This window comes from Salmo salar, chromosome ssa03, assembly GCF_905237065.1.
Source record: "Salmo salar chromosome ssa03, Ssal_v3.1, whole genome shotgun sequence".
In the NCBI taxonomy this organism is placed as follows: Eukaryota; Metazoa; Chordata; class Actinopteri; order Salmoniformes; family Salmonidae; genus Salmo; species Salmo salar.
The window spans coordinates 75,019,247-75,034,101 of NC_059444.1; the positions used below are offsets into that span (position 1 = coordinate 75,019,247).

The 14,855-nt window shown below is 44.7% G+C and overlaps 2 protein-coding genes across 3 annotated transcripts; one reads left to right on the forward strand and one right to left on the reverse strand.

Moving 5' to 3' along the window:
* Window positions 1-7,557: 7,557 nt before the first annotated feature.
* On the reverse strand, window positions 7,558-10,239 carry LOC106595893 (mitochondrial import inner membrane translocase subunit Tim29). Its single transcript, XM_045716069.1, is given in 3 exon segments — window positions 7,558-9,097; window positions 9,099-9,329; window positions 9,848-10,239. Coding segments are annotated over 3 exon segments (978 nt in total). The 5' UTR covers window positions 9,953-10,239; the 3' UTR covers window positions 7,558-8,455.
* A 105-nt stretch (window positions 10,240-10,344) lies between these two features.
* On the forward strand, window positions 10,345-14,640 carry LOC106595894 (protein YIPF1). 2 transcript variants are annotated; one of them, XM_045715428.1, is made up of 9 exons: window positions 10,345-10,640; window positions 10,978-11,043; window positions 11,216-11,364; window positions 11,496-11,576; window positions 11,732-11,819; window positions 12,020-12,136; window positions 12,324-12,490; window positions 12,750-12,932; window positions 13,270-14,640. In XM_045715428.1, the coding sequence occupies exons 2-9, from the start codon at window positions 11,013-11,015 to the stop codon at window positions 13,357-13,359; spliced, it is 906 nt and encodes a 301-aa protein (XP_045571384.1). In that variant the 5' UTR covers window positions 10,345-10,640; window positions 10,978-11,012; the 3' UTR covers window positions 13,360-14,640. The 2 variants fall into 2 exon arrangements, with proteins under 2 accessions (XP_045571384.1, XP_045571385.1); XM_045715429.1 differs by lacking the exon at window positions 10,345-10,640 and having other exon boundaries at window positions 11,022-11,043; window positions 11,218-11,364.
* The last annotated feature ends 215 nt before the right edge of the window (window positions 14,641-14,855 follow it).

Here is a 14,855-nt window from a genome sequence, read left to right on the forward strand (position 1 = left end):
TTTACAATGGAGATCTGTGAAGTTGTTGCATGTGTTGTATATGTTACAAATTACAATTTGTACAATATGCTACGAATTGCAATTCGTACAATACGTTATGAATTACCGTTGTTTTGGCAAACATTAGCTAGGTGGCTTGGGGTTAAGGTTAGCTAATATGCTAAGTAGTTGAAAAGTAGCTCAAAAGTAGTAAGTAGTTGCAGTGGCATGTATTCATTGATTCCAATGGAAACCAGGCTGTAATATTCATATGTGAATACATACTGAATTATAATTGGATGCATTTTACCGCCGTATCATACTGTGCGGTGATTGGTTAAGACCACCCAGACGGTTAGGTCATGGGCAGTTGATCGTGGTTGGAGATAGGCTAACATGTAGTTGTAACTAGTTAATAAAGAGTTATGTTAAGAAACATCCTGTGGTTCTGCGTTTTATTATTTTGTACAAAGCGTACAAAACAAGACATGGTGTCAGAGTAAATGGTCTTAAAAGATGGATTTTTCTGGAGTTCCTTCACCTCGAATGGACTGGGAGTCTACAAACTTACCCGATGCATGGCGTAAGTACAAACAGCATGTGGAGCTAATGTTCACGGGTCCTCTGAAGGAAAGAGGAGAAGAGGAAAAATGTAGCTACCTGCTCCTCTGGATCGGTGAAAAAGGGAGAGATATTTACAACAGATGGACACTTACCGAGGCGGAATCAAAGGTACTGAAAACATACTACGATCGTTTTGAAGCATATGTTTTGCCGAAGACTAATACAATTTTCGCTAGGTACAAATTCCATGAGAAAGTACAGGGAGCTAGCGAGTCTTTTGAACAGTTTGTGACTGAGCTGCGTCTGCTTGTGAAAGACTGTGATTATGCAAACAAGGATGAGATGGTCAGGGACCGTATTGTATTTGGAATACACTCACCGCGAGTGAGAGAGAAACTTTTGAACGTTGGGTCTGAGCTAACGCTGGACAAAGCTATCGACATAGCCAGATCTCACGAGCTAGCACAGGCTCAGATGAAAACCATTTCGCGCGGCAGCACGAGCGCATCACGTGAACAAGCAGTGCACGCAGTCAGGCAGACATCAAAGCACACCTCCGGTGCCCAGAGAGAGCGTTTCAGAACGGAGAGAGACATAACTCCAAAACAGAGCGACACAGACTCAAAACGCCCCAAAACATGTGGATATTGTGGATACAAAGTGCATGGCGAACAAGGAAATTGCCCAGCTAAAGGCAAACAGTGTACTAAATGTGGTAAATGGAATCACTTTGCAAAAGTGTGCAGAGCTTACCGTGGAAAAACAGTACACACAGTGAGTGAAGATGAAATGTCAATCAAAGAGTCAAATGATGATGAACTGTTTATTGATTCAGTGACACAGAAAAGTCACATATCAGAGACAGAGCATGCCTTTGCTGACATTGAGATAGGAACACAAGGCACAAAGCTAAAGTTCAAACTAGACACTGGTGCACAAGTAAACATTATTCCTCTGAATAAGTACCGCAGCTTGACATCTGAGTGCGAGTTACAGCCCACCATGCGCAGACTGACTGGTTATGGTGGTGAACAGCTCCCAGTAAAAGGCACATGCACTTTCAAATGCAAATACAAAGAAAGTGACATGATGTTGGACTTTTACGTTGTTGACACTAGAGCACCTGCAGTGCTAGGTCTTAAAGCATGTTTAGACATGGACCTCATCAAGCTAGTTTTATCAGTAACAGCACCAGTAGAGACAGAAAATGTACTGGAGGAGTTTGCTGATGTCTTTACAGGAATAGGATTATTCCCAGGAGAATGTACCATTCACCTTGACCCAGACGCAACCCCTGTGGTCTACCCACCGAGAAAGATTCCCCTTGCTCTCCATGCCCGTCTGAAGAAAGAGTTGGAGAGCATGGAGCAATCTGACATAGTCACCAAGGTTACAGAACCGACTGATTGGGTAAACGCGTTAGTGGTGGTGGAGAAACCACGCACAGGCAAGCTCCGAGTATGCCTCGACCCAAGAGACTTGAACAAGGCTATCAAACGGCCCCATTACCCTTTACCGACGCTAGATGGTATCACGCACAAGCTAGCGGGAGCACGCTACTTCAGTGTCATGGACGCTAGATCAGGCTACTGGGCTATCAAGCTCACAGAAGAGTCATCTAAGCTCACAACATTCAACACACCGTTTGGACGCTACAGGTTCCGTCGCCTGCCTTTTGGGATTATCTCAGCCCAAGACGAGTTTCAGCGAAAGATTGACGAAGTATATGAAGGCCTCGACGGAGTTGTGGCAATTGTGGACGACATCCTTGTTTATGGTCGAACCAAAGAGGAGCACGACCGAAACCTCCGCGCGATGCTGCAAAGGTCCCGCGAGAGAGGAGTCCGGCTCAACCCCGAGAAGAGCACAGTCAGCGCTACAGAGGTCAGCTACTTCGGACATCTTCTCACAGCGAATGGAATCAAGCCAGATCCACAGAAGATCTCAGCCATAAAAGAAATGGAGCCACCAAAGAACCGTGCAGAGCTGGAAACAGTGCTTGGCATGGTCAACTACTTAGCCAAGTTCGCACCCAGCCTCTCCAATGCTAATGCACCCCTGCGTCAACTGCTAAAGCAGTCCAGTGAGTTTCTTTGGGACAAGCAACACGACATTGCTTTCCAGAATGTGAAAGACTTGATCACGAGAGGACCAGGACCAATCCTTGCCTACTACGACCCAAACAAAGAGCTCAGACTCCAAGTGGACGCGTCGAAGTATGGACTAGGTGCAGTGCTACTGCAAGAAGGAAAGCCCATCGGCTACGCTTCCAAATCTCTCACAGACTGTGAAATCAACTACGCCCAAATCGAAAAGGAGCTCTATGCCATTCTGTTCGGATGTAAACGTTTCCATCAGTACGTATATGGACGAGAAGTCATTGTGGAATCCGACCACAAGCCCCTTGAGTCAATCATGAGGAAACCACTAGCTGCAGCCCCGCCAAGGCTACAGAGAATGATCCTTCAACTACAAAAATACGACTTCACAATCACTCACCGTCCAGGCAAAGACATCCCTGTCGCAGACACACTCTCCAGGAAGTTTCTTACCTACAAGGACAGCAGCCTCAGTGAGGGCATGGACATGCAAGTGCACACTGTGTACAGCAACTTACCAGTTAGTGACACGAAACTGAAGGAGATCCAAGCTGAAACAGACAAGGACTCACAACTCACACAGCTGAGGAAAGTCATACAGGATGGATGGCCTGAGGAGAGGAGAAAATGCCCTCAGAGCGTCTCAGAATTCTGGAACCATCGTGATGAACTATCACAGATCAACTGAATCATTTTCAAAGGAGAGAAAATCATTATTCCTACCAGTCTCAGAGAAGAGATTTTGACAAAGATCCATGCTGGACATATGGGCATGGAAAAGTGCAAACAGAGAGCACGGGACATTTTGTTTTGGCCTGGAATGTGCAAACAAATAGAGGACATTGTTGGTAGATGCACCATCTGTCTTGAAAGACGCCCCTCAAACACCAAAGAGCCAATGTTACCTCACTGTATCCCAGACCGACCCTGGCAGGTTGTGGCAACCGATCTGTTCACCTGGAACAACGAGGACTACATCGTAACAGTGGACTACTACAGCAGATACTTCGAACTCGACAAGCTTCACAGCACCACATCTGCAGCTGTGATACACAAGCTGAAAGCAGCCTTTGCCAGGCATGGCATTGTAGAGACTTTAATATCTGACAATGGGCCCTGTTACAAATCAAATGAGTTTGAATCCTTCACAAAAGCATGGGAGTTCACACGTCACCACAAGCCCACATTGCCCTCAAAGTAATGGCCTTGCTGAAAAATCTGTGCAGATTGCTAAATCACTCATGGACAAAGCAAAAGCAGACAAGAGAGACCCCTACCTCAGTCTCCTTGAATACCGCAACACTCCAGTTGACAATTTCAAATCACCAGCCCAGCTGTTGATGAGCCGCAGACTTCGCTCAACCCTTCCCAGCACCAACCTGCAGCTGCAACCTGAGGTTGTCAGCTACAAGGAAATGCATGAAAAACGTGCACAGAGACAACAACAACAAAAGCGATACTACGACAGGTCAGCTAGACCACTGCCACCACTGATCGACGGAGAGTCAGTTAGAATCCAGGAGCATGGCCTCTGGAAACCAGCAGTCGTCATCCAGCCAGCTGACACTGAACGTTCATATCACGTCCGCACAGCAGAAGGAGCAGTGTACCGCCGCAATCGTCCTCAGTTACTGAACACAAAAGAACAACACACTGATGAGATGAACTGTTCCCCTGAAAGAGAACGTGATGGACTAAACACACACACAGCACAACATACACCACACTTACCTGCAACACCACAAGAGCTGTTGACTGACACAGAAGCATGCTCAACATCATATCGCACAAGGTCAGGAAGAGAGGTCAAGCCCAGAGCTCTCCTTGACCTATGAAATGTCAAAGGGTGTAGGCGGATCGCTGCCCTAAAAGAGTTCCAGACTGTAAACTTGTTATTGAAAGTTGACTTGACATGCTTTGGTATTGTATTTGTTTGAAATGTTAAGATGTAATTTCTACAGTGAAGCTGAGTTGCTGAGAATCCCTTGTTTGAAAAGTAACAGTATGTTGGATCATTGTTTCAGAGTCTATGTTGGTTCAGTTGGTGTAGTATGCAATATAAATGGTTACTTACCTTGAGTTCAAACTACAGAGCATGTATCCAAAAGAAAAGCTTAGAATATGTAAAACATTTGTATTTTGTTTAAAAGAAGGGGGATGTAATATTCATATGTGAATACATACTGAATTATAATTGGATGCATTTTACCGCCGTATCATACTGTGCGGTGATTGGTTAAGACCACCCAGACGGTTAGGTCATGGGCAGTTGATCGTGGTTGGAGATAGGCTAACATGTAGTTGTAACTAGTTAATAAAGAGTTATGTTAAGAAACATCCTGTGGTTCTGCGTTTTATTATTTTGTACAAAGCGTACAAAACAAGACACAGGCTTTCCCCAAAAATGTACCAAAAGAACTCTACATATACAAATGAATCTTTCTGTGTTTCATACATTTCCTTCAATTCGCAAGAGGCTGAATGTATCTCACCGGAGAAAGTATCCGAGCAGGCGAAACAGCGCGTCTCTGTATGTGTAGGCCATCTATCTGATGCTGTTTGGTCCAAGAGTATGACATTGTTGCCGCCCATAGCATTGAATGCAAGGGAAGGGAGCGAGCATTTGGCTTCCCTTGATTAAAAAAATGATAAAATAATAGCCTATCAGCTTTGAGCTAAACTGAGTGAGCTCAAATGTGAATGGTCCTGGAGCACCAAAAAAAAAGTGTCAAGAGAAGCCAGTTTGGATTTGGCTTCACTCCTATCAAATCGTGTCTAGAGCACACGTCATTGACAGAAAACAACGTGAATTGTTGCATCTCGTTGTGTTGTCCTCTGGAGGCTAGCTAGCTAAAATTGTCCCTTTCCATCCAAGGCTAAAATTAGCCATGGATGGAAAGAGGGATTTGGACTTGTGGTTTTACTTAATTCTCCGTACTGGCCAATGATTATAATGGTGATTCTGATCCAACCATTAATTCATACCTTGTCTGAGAGGATGGAAGTTCAATATGTAGCTAGATGTAGAAGGTTAATGTTAACTAGCTAATGTTGCCCATGAAAGGAAGTTAAGCTAGCGAGCAAACATTTTTGCCATTTTACCTTTTGTCTTATGTAACCATACCAAACGTAACATATCATACTAATGAGTGTCCCAGACTTTCCGTTACTATGTTATGTCCAGTCTATGAGACCAGCCTGATTGACCAGCAGTGGTCATCTGCTGATAGACCACACAAACTGACAATGACCACACTGACCCGTGGTAGAGAGAATGACCATCGGCAGTCAATGGATCAGCAGTCAATAGATTGTAGACTGGTATTATCACTGCCTATACTGACTTGACCATAGAAATAGAATCTCATTCTAGTTCTGTGGACTTGAGACACATAAACAGAGTGTATGAGTACCTGCATCCATCCCAAAACAAGACTGTTTGGTTTGAGTAATTTGTATTATTCATGAGCATTAGGATCGACAAGGGGTTTTGAACCATAAAATATTAATCCTTCAACTAAGGCAGTTTTGATCCAGAACACTTGTCTCTCATTGGTGACATTCGACCGTCATCAACAGTGGTTTGTAAATGACAATTGTTTCACCTTTTGACCCCTTTGGGCTCCAGAGTGGCGCAGCGATCTAAGGCACTGCATCTCAGTGCTAGAGGCGTCACTGCAGTCCCTGGTTTGAATCCAGGCGGGATCACATCCGGATGTGATTGGGAGTCCCATAGGGCGGCGCACAATTGGCACAGCATCATCTGGGTTTGGCCGGGGTAGGCCGTCATTGTAAATAAGAATTTGTTCTTAACTGACTTGCCTAGTTAAATAAATAAAAAATAAGGTCCGTTTCAGGTTAGTCATTGGTTCCATCCTGGGGTTGGGTTACGAAGAATCTGAACATCAGGGGTGGAGATCCAAAGGGGGGCCAGCCTCAGGGCAGTCAGTCAGAGGCCCTCAGTCACCTTTTGAAACTCTTACTCTGATAACTGCTGCCATTGTTAGTGTGTATGCTTTGCAAGATGCCATCATCCAGATACAATAATGTTGCTGAGCTGTTCAGAGATATCATGCACATCTGGCATGCGCTGAGTGAGATGTAGGCTATGTGTATATGTCTAGACATGTTTGAATATGTTTGAGAGTCTAGTTCTGTTTGAGAGTCTAGTTCTGTTTGATCATGTTTGAGAATCTAGTTCTTTTTGAGCATGTTTGAGAGTCTAGTTGTTTGTGTGAGAGACTATTAGTCCACCTTGACTCGTGTTGCAGACCTCAATAGCTCCCTGTCCCTGTGTGAATGGCCCCTGATCAGGATGAATGATCCTGTCCTACAGATCAGATGGTGATCAGTAACTGGAGCCAAAGCAGGATCAGTGTCAAGACAACAGCAGGATCAATAACAGACATGAACAGAGAGAGAAGAGAGATGGAGTGAAAGAGAGAGATAGAAGGGTATGAGAGAGATTAATCTGGAGAGGATTTTTCCACAAAATGAGTTAAGCTCCACAATGATAGGGGAGGTTGGTCAAAGGCAATACAATTAACGGAATAATTACTCTCAAACATTAGGAAGAAAGGATGCCCATTCTATCTGCCTGAAGGGCAGCACAGCAATACACAGCTTCTATAATCCCAGGAAGAGGCGGCGGAAAAAACACTGATTGACTTACGTCAGGGAGACAAACACTCACTTCTTATGGAAGAAGTCACACATTGAGAATTAATGCTACTGTGACAATAGTCCTGAGGAGGAAAGTATTGAAAAACAGTCTGGACTGGAGGAAGCAAACATGGCTACCCGTTCTACTTAAATTGAATATCTTGGTATATTCTTCCCTGGATAGTGCCTCTGCTTTGTCTAAGATCAAATCATGGGGAGGTTTTCAGAGTAAATGATCATCACAAAACTCAAATTCATTACAATAGTACTTTAATTTGACAGTAATTCATAAACGATAAATCCAGACCATTTAGAGGAGGCTTATTGTATTGTTAAAGATGTGCGCCGGAACTTTGGCGACTTCTAAGTATTTTTTAAACCTACCGCTTTGGGCTGGATGTGTCAATGTGTAGTTCATACATGTATAATCTATGAGCAGAATTACTGTTTCACCTCAATTAACCACGAAATCTCTAGTTTGAAAGCAACTGTTTTTCTGGAAGCTGTGCGTCGCCATTTTCCTACATTTTTCCCCACCTGGGCCAACCCCCTAACAATTCTAGTTCTAGCTAATGAGCTTCAGCCCCTCGCCATTTGAGTGACAGCTAACAAGATGCACACACAGCAGAGCGAGAGCAATGACATGGTGCACATATGTGACGTAGTACGCAATTTCCGGGGACCACTTTTAGCTCGTGAGCTCTACTTTCAGAACTACTGGCTAAAATGAATTCAAAAGTGCCAGAGAATATCAAGTTAGTTGAAGTTTGTAGTGGCTATTTAGAGAATCTCTTTAACAGGTTTCTGACCATGGGATCAATTATCATATCTCAGTATAGAGCACTATATACCAAATAAGTATCATTAGTAAACTGTTAAGAGAAATGTATTTTATAAAGGAGACCCTTTATCATCATGTCATGTGTAGCTATAGTCCAGAGTGTTAATAGGCTTGGGCGCTATATAACACGTTACACAGTGCAGAAGGTACTCTTATACACATCTCTCATACCATCTTGTCAACATTAAATAAATATGTCCATTCAGAGATTCTTGTTCAGCCATCTCATTATGTGTCCACCAGTCATTGTCCTGCTAGTGTGAGTCCATTGGTCCATGACACATTAGGTCTTTGCTTGAGCTTGTGTCTGCTACTCCTGTGTCTCCGTCTCAGTCTCTGTCAGCTCCTGTGGTTCTGGGTCAGGTAGCTCCTGTGGTTCTGGGTCAGGTAGCTCCTGTGGTTCTGGGTAAGGTAGCTCCTGTGGTTCTGGGTCAGGTAGCTCCTGTGGTTCTGGGTCAGGTAGCTCCTGTGGTTCTGGGTCAGGTAGCTCCTGTGGTTGAGCTACAATGCCTGTCTTTATTTTTATTGTTTCTACAAGATCTAAACTGCCCATCTTTATCTGTTCTACAATGCCTCCCTCCTCCTCTACGGCTGCCGATGCCTTTTCCTTCTCCTCATTCTCCTCCGTCTTCAGAGGCATCCATGACTCTTTGTGCAGCCTCTCGTTATTCTCCACCCCCTGGACACCAGGGGGCACTGTGGTGGCCATAGCAGGCGGCAGGTGCTTGAACTCTTCGTCGTTCACATCATAGTCCTTCATCTTATGGTCCAGGATCCACCAGCGACCCGCGAAGCCAACGTCCAGTACCCACGTGTGGAGCTCCCTCCAGCGGACAGAGAGGTTGGAGCACTGGGCCTCGTAAAGACTGGCGTCTGGGTTGTAATCGGCGAAATAGGTGAGTGAGACCATTCCCAGGCTGAGGTGATGTAACCTTCCCTCGTTACGAAGCTTCGAGCTTCGCCAGCTTCTGCATGTACCCATCCGATGTTCCACTGCGTATCCACGGCGTCAGGAGCCCGAGCTGATTGGCTGTATCCAGGACGGTGGTCTCAAAGGAGGCGCCGTCGGGATTTGTGTAGACGCAGGTGCCGGCTCCACCCAGAAGGCTGAGATAGATGGAAGCTTTGATTGGCCTCTCCCACGCGCCCACCACAATCTCACGACATACCACTAAACCACACACCTGATGGAGAGGGGAGAGAGAATTGTGAGAAAAAGACAGACAGCATTCACACGAGATAAGATAGATGGTTTACTAAAACAAAATCAAAACAGACTGCCACAATATCCCTAGACATGGTAGATAGGCATGCACACAATTATAATGTTTTGTGTGCCAACATTGTATTGCATTGCATATCCAAGCTGACAGGGATTGTCTCAGAGAGTCACAGCAATAACCTGTCACGTGCCTTCCTCCACCCTGTGATTGCAAGCAGGGGCAACTGTGAAGGATCAAAAGCTAACAATGCCTTTACATAGACGTGTATGAAGTACATTTTCAAATCTTACTAGTGTAAAAGCCACAACGTGATACAGTTTGTTTGAAGCTAATGTCACATAATCTGATAACCTCAGGGGAAATGTTTCATGTCTCATCTCCAACACCTTACTTCATAGAAAGATCATGAATTCGTTCAGGTTTGTAAAGGCGTGGTGGGCTAACAAGGCAACCAAGAAATATAGCGATTTCTTACCCTATTTGCTATTTTTCAACCTCTCCCATCGGGTGCCACTGACGGGTGCTGCTCCTGCTTCTGCTACAGAGGTGGAGCACCATCTCCTGAGCACCCACGAGGCAGCCATGTTCGTCGGACAGAAGCCGATCGTTCCGGAAGTTCACATTCGGACTGGCACGGACCCGAAAAACACAGCGGGCTTCTTGATACATTAATTTCCAATGTGAAAAAAATGAATTTATTGAGACAAAATGGCATATCAGTGAAAAGTTGTATTGTTATTATTTTTCCCGTAAAAAAACAAATATCCAATATCCAGTTCTGCTTAAAAAGAATGTCATAAAATCCCTGTAATCCCTGTAATCCCTTATAAACTAATAAATCTCATGTAAGTACAAATGTTTTTTTACATTCGGAAACCACCCATATTACAAAGAAAACGCTCACACTTGGCGCGCCGCATTATCTTACGTCTGTACCTGGTCACGTGAACACGATGATCCGTCTTGAGCCAACACAGGATCCGTTGTGTACATAAGGTGACGTGGAACAGGCGAGTGATAATGTGAATTTAGTGCATCATAGTTGAAATGAACACCATTAGCTAGCTAGTTTATTCCGACATCCAACGCAGTACACATTTTTATTTTATTGTATTTAACTATGTGCTGCTGTTAGGTGAGTTGATATTGAGATATAAAGCGAGAAAACAGTGCTAGCTCGACAGCTGTCAGGCTAGCGAGGTGGTCGTGTCAGCACTGCTAACATAGCTGACTGGCTCGCATTGCAGATACAACAGAACCTGCGACAAACAGGTAAGTCTCGGATCACGACGGCCAACACATGACTATAAATCTGAAGCTAGCTAGCTAGAGTTACAGTAAATTATAGGCATAAACATGACACAGACTGCTAGCCTGCCAAACAGATCAACACAATCTGTAATTTGTCAGATAAAAAAATTGCACCTGCATATTCGATGTCGCATGCCTACACATGATGCTGTTACGTATGCTTTAGAAGGCAGCCAACAAAGAGAACATCTTGTCCATATGTAGCAAAAGCTAGCTGGGTACCCTATCCGGGAGAAGAACACAGACTGTTGCCATATGTCAGACAACAGTTAAAGTACATTTTCTCGTCTCCTTCCAGGTCTTGCATGAGGTGGTCATCTTTCCAGAGTTACTATGGCGAGTCCAGATGATCTGAAGTTCCAAGGTGAGGCTCATGGAGTGGCTCCCATCCTCTCTCTGTTTATCCTCTTTCACCTCCTCTTCACTCTTCCCCTCTCTCCTTGTCTCTACATCTCTCACTGCCACTGTCCCGCACCTCCTCTCTCTCTGTCCCTCCCTCATTCCCTCACTCTAACCTCTGTCTTCTTCTCCTCTAGAGTTTGAGGAGGCCACTGACCTGCTGTTAGCAGACCCTGGGGCCTCCACCCTCAGTATGTCTGGCTCCAGCAGTACGGCCCCGGCCGGTGCCACTGGGGACATCAAACTGGACATGTCCGATGATGAGGGACAGGAGGAGAGTTCAGAGGTCAGGATGATGAATGAGTCCAATCATATCGCTCCATTGATAATCTTTAATTTTGCCATTGTAATGACGTTTGCCCAAACAGCCAAAAACCAAGCAATATGGGGACAACTGATTGGCATTACTGTTTACAGCTCCTAAGAGGGGAGAAACAAACTAGCGGCTTCTGGACCTTTGAGTACTACCAGTCATTCTTCAATGTGGATACAATGCAGGTACAATATGCTTGAAATGACACAGTATAATCTGCACTCATGAGACTGGCCTATATGTTGCTGTTTAACATCAGCCATAGAGAAACCGTAAATGTAGTGGTGTTAGTTGCTGTACAATGTCCATTGGTTGACTGACTTCCTGTCATGGGATGCAGGTGCTGGACAGGGTCAAGGGGTCAGTGATGCCTTTACCAGGACGGAACTTCATCAAACATACCCTCCAGTCGAGTCCGGATTTATACGGTAATGGGACACAAATCACCACTATAGCTTAGATACAATTGTTCCTAGATAGTTAGATCTGAATTAGAATGGACCTTAGAATGTTAACTTTTATTGCCGTAAAACTGGAAGACAGTTTGCCAAACTCTGCATATCTTAGGTTGTAATGTGAACCACCTCTAACCAGACTAACCTTACCTTTTGGTCCCCCATATGTCCAGGTCCCTTCTGGATCTGCGTGACGCTGGTGTTCTCTCTGGCCATCAGTGGAAACCTGTCCACCTTTCTGAACTCTCTGGGGAGCACCCATTACCACTACAGACCCCAGTTCCACAGAGGTATGGTACCTGGGGGTTACAGCTTGGCTCCTTCTCAATGGTTTCATGTGAGATTTGCTATATAGACATAAAAAAAGGGGATTGTTGACTTATCTTTAAGTTTCAGCACAGAGGCCTTTTTCAAGACCATGTTATATTACATGCAAAAAGCAGTGTTGATGTTTCTTGCTTTTTCTCACTCCCTCAGTGACGATAGCTGCAGTAGTGATCTTCCTGTATGCCTGGCTGGTGCCCCTGGGTGTATGGGGTTTCCTGACCTGGAGGCAGAGGGAGGAGAGGCAGCAGAGTGGTTACTCCTTCCTGGAGACGGTGTGTGTCTACGGCTACTCCCTCTTCATCTACATCCCCACCTCAGTGAGTCAGCAGACACACACTAGTGAATGTCTGGGTCGTATTCAGCTAGCAAAACATTCATCCCCCTAGCTAAATGTTTTGCAATGGAAAATGAAGTTCAGATGGTACCTACTTTACAGTTTCATAGTTTTATGTTTTTGTGCCTAGTGAATATGACCCTGTTCATCATAGTATATTTCTATCTGATTGGGACCCAATCTGAACCAATTAATGCAGAACATTTTATTCTCAAGCAACAAACCAATCACCTCCCTCTCAGGTGTTGTGGATCTTACCATTCGAATGGCTCCGATGGCTCCTCATCCTGGTCGCCATGGTGATCTCTGGGTCGGTCCTGGTGCTCACCTTCTGGCCCGTCGTCCGCGATGACACCAAGGTGACTGCTTTTGCCACCGTGGCAACAATCGTCGTTCTCCATGCGCTGCTATCAATTGGCTGCAAGGTAAGAGCCCACTATAAGAGTGCTATGGGTAGAAGTTACCTAGCCCCATCCTCCTAGGCCCTGTTCAAATACTTTGAAGAAGCAGTAATCATGGTCTTGACATGAATATAGAAAGTAGAGTCCTCATTTCACTTATCCAGGGAAGGATGGACTTTAAAAATGTTTGAACCAGGCCCTAATCATAATCTAAATGGTAATGTCTCAGCTGTATGCCCCTCAGGGGAAATGTTTCATGTCTCATCTCCATCACCCTACTTCATAGTCTATGGCTAGCTATAAACCTCATAGTTCTTTGTTAAATCACGTTAAGGTTCTAACCCTTTATGCTGTCTTTCAGATGTATTTCTTCCAGACAGCGACTCACACACCAGTTCCTACACTCGCACCCAACCACACAGCAGCAATATTTACCAACAAGACCCACTGACCAAGAGGAACCAGAGGGAGGGAGATGTGTCCCAACACTTAATGCCCTCTTCTCATAGTCAATGTTTGAGACCACTGGGGAATCTGAAAGGACTAGATAAAAGGTTTAGGCTTTTGTTACCTACTCTGAGCATTGGAATAGTAGCTAGCTGGCTAACTGCCAAACGGATGATAGCGATCTCGCCATTGACTAACTACATCGTTGTCATGTGAGTAGGACGATATGAGTCAAGGGAAACGTTGGATGAAATCAGAGTTTACGACCCCCGTGTGGACGTTGTTTTGTGTTTTCAGCTCAGTGGGTCACACATGATCCAGTCCTTTCAGATCAGAGAAGGAGATGTAGCAAAGTAGGGCCTGCATACTCTGATGCTCTAACCAATAATAAGCATACACAGAGGACCGACAAGTGGTCAGAAAGGTATCCATAACGTTGGAGGTTCTGGGTGTGTGAGCCCTACTCTAGTACATTATGGACTTAACTGGACCAGCAGCCCATTAAAAGTGCTGTGCAATTGATTACATATGTTATCACAAAGAGAAGGGACAAGGATAGAGGCCTATGAGTATAAACAAATTATGGGGATTGCATTGGGGGAAATGTCTTGCTTATTCTGCACTTGTATATTGCAATACATCAATATTTATCATGGAGAAGTTGGGTGCACCTCAATAGTCGGAAGAGACTTCCTCTTATCTCTACTTTTATCTGCACTAAAAAAAAACAGGCAAGGAGGAAGCATATGAGATCTGCTCTACCCAGCTCAGTTCTGTCATGTCAGTGCAGATCAAGGAAAGGAATTCTTTAGACTTGAACTCCTCAGCTGCAGTCTGATCTTGAGATGCACCTATTGAAGGGAAATGCTGTATGAATGTTTAACTAATACTGGGGTGGCCAACCTTGTGCATGCTTTTGTTCCAGCCAAGCAAAAACACCCGACTCTACCGATCAGTCTACAATCAAACCTTTTGATGAGTTGGATCAACAGGTATGTTACAGCTTGGCTGGAACCAAGGCCTACTACACCCATGTCAGCCCTCTGTGGGTGAGATTGTACACCTCCGAACTGTGAGATTGAAAAGGGTTGTTCTAGAACTCAAACCACTTCTATGACCTGGAACATGTGTAGTACTGTGCTGACTAATGTATCCACACTTTTTCTTTTTGTAAATTAAGGAAAGGGTTTGTCAGTGTATTTAATTATTTCCTGTGTTGCCTTTTTTATTTCCTCTTTGTTTAGACTTCTGGGTTTGTGTGAATAAACTGTCATTCTAGTCTGAATTGCTTCGTCTTCTTGGTGTTGACTACAGCCTGAGGGCTGTGTCTTGGCAGGCTTTTGTTCCAGTCCAGCACATCTGATTTAATTAGTTGGTAGGTACTGGGCTGGGACAAAGGCCTGCACAACTAGGGGCTGGAGATGAAGGCTGCGAAATATCCACCATTTCATATGAGGAAGTTGAGAGATCCCAGGTATGCAGCATTGGTTCCAGCCCTCA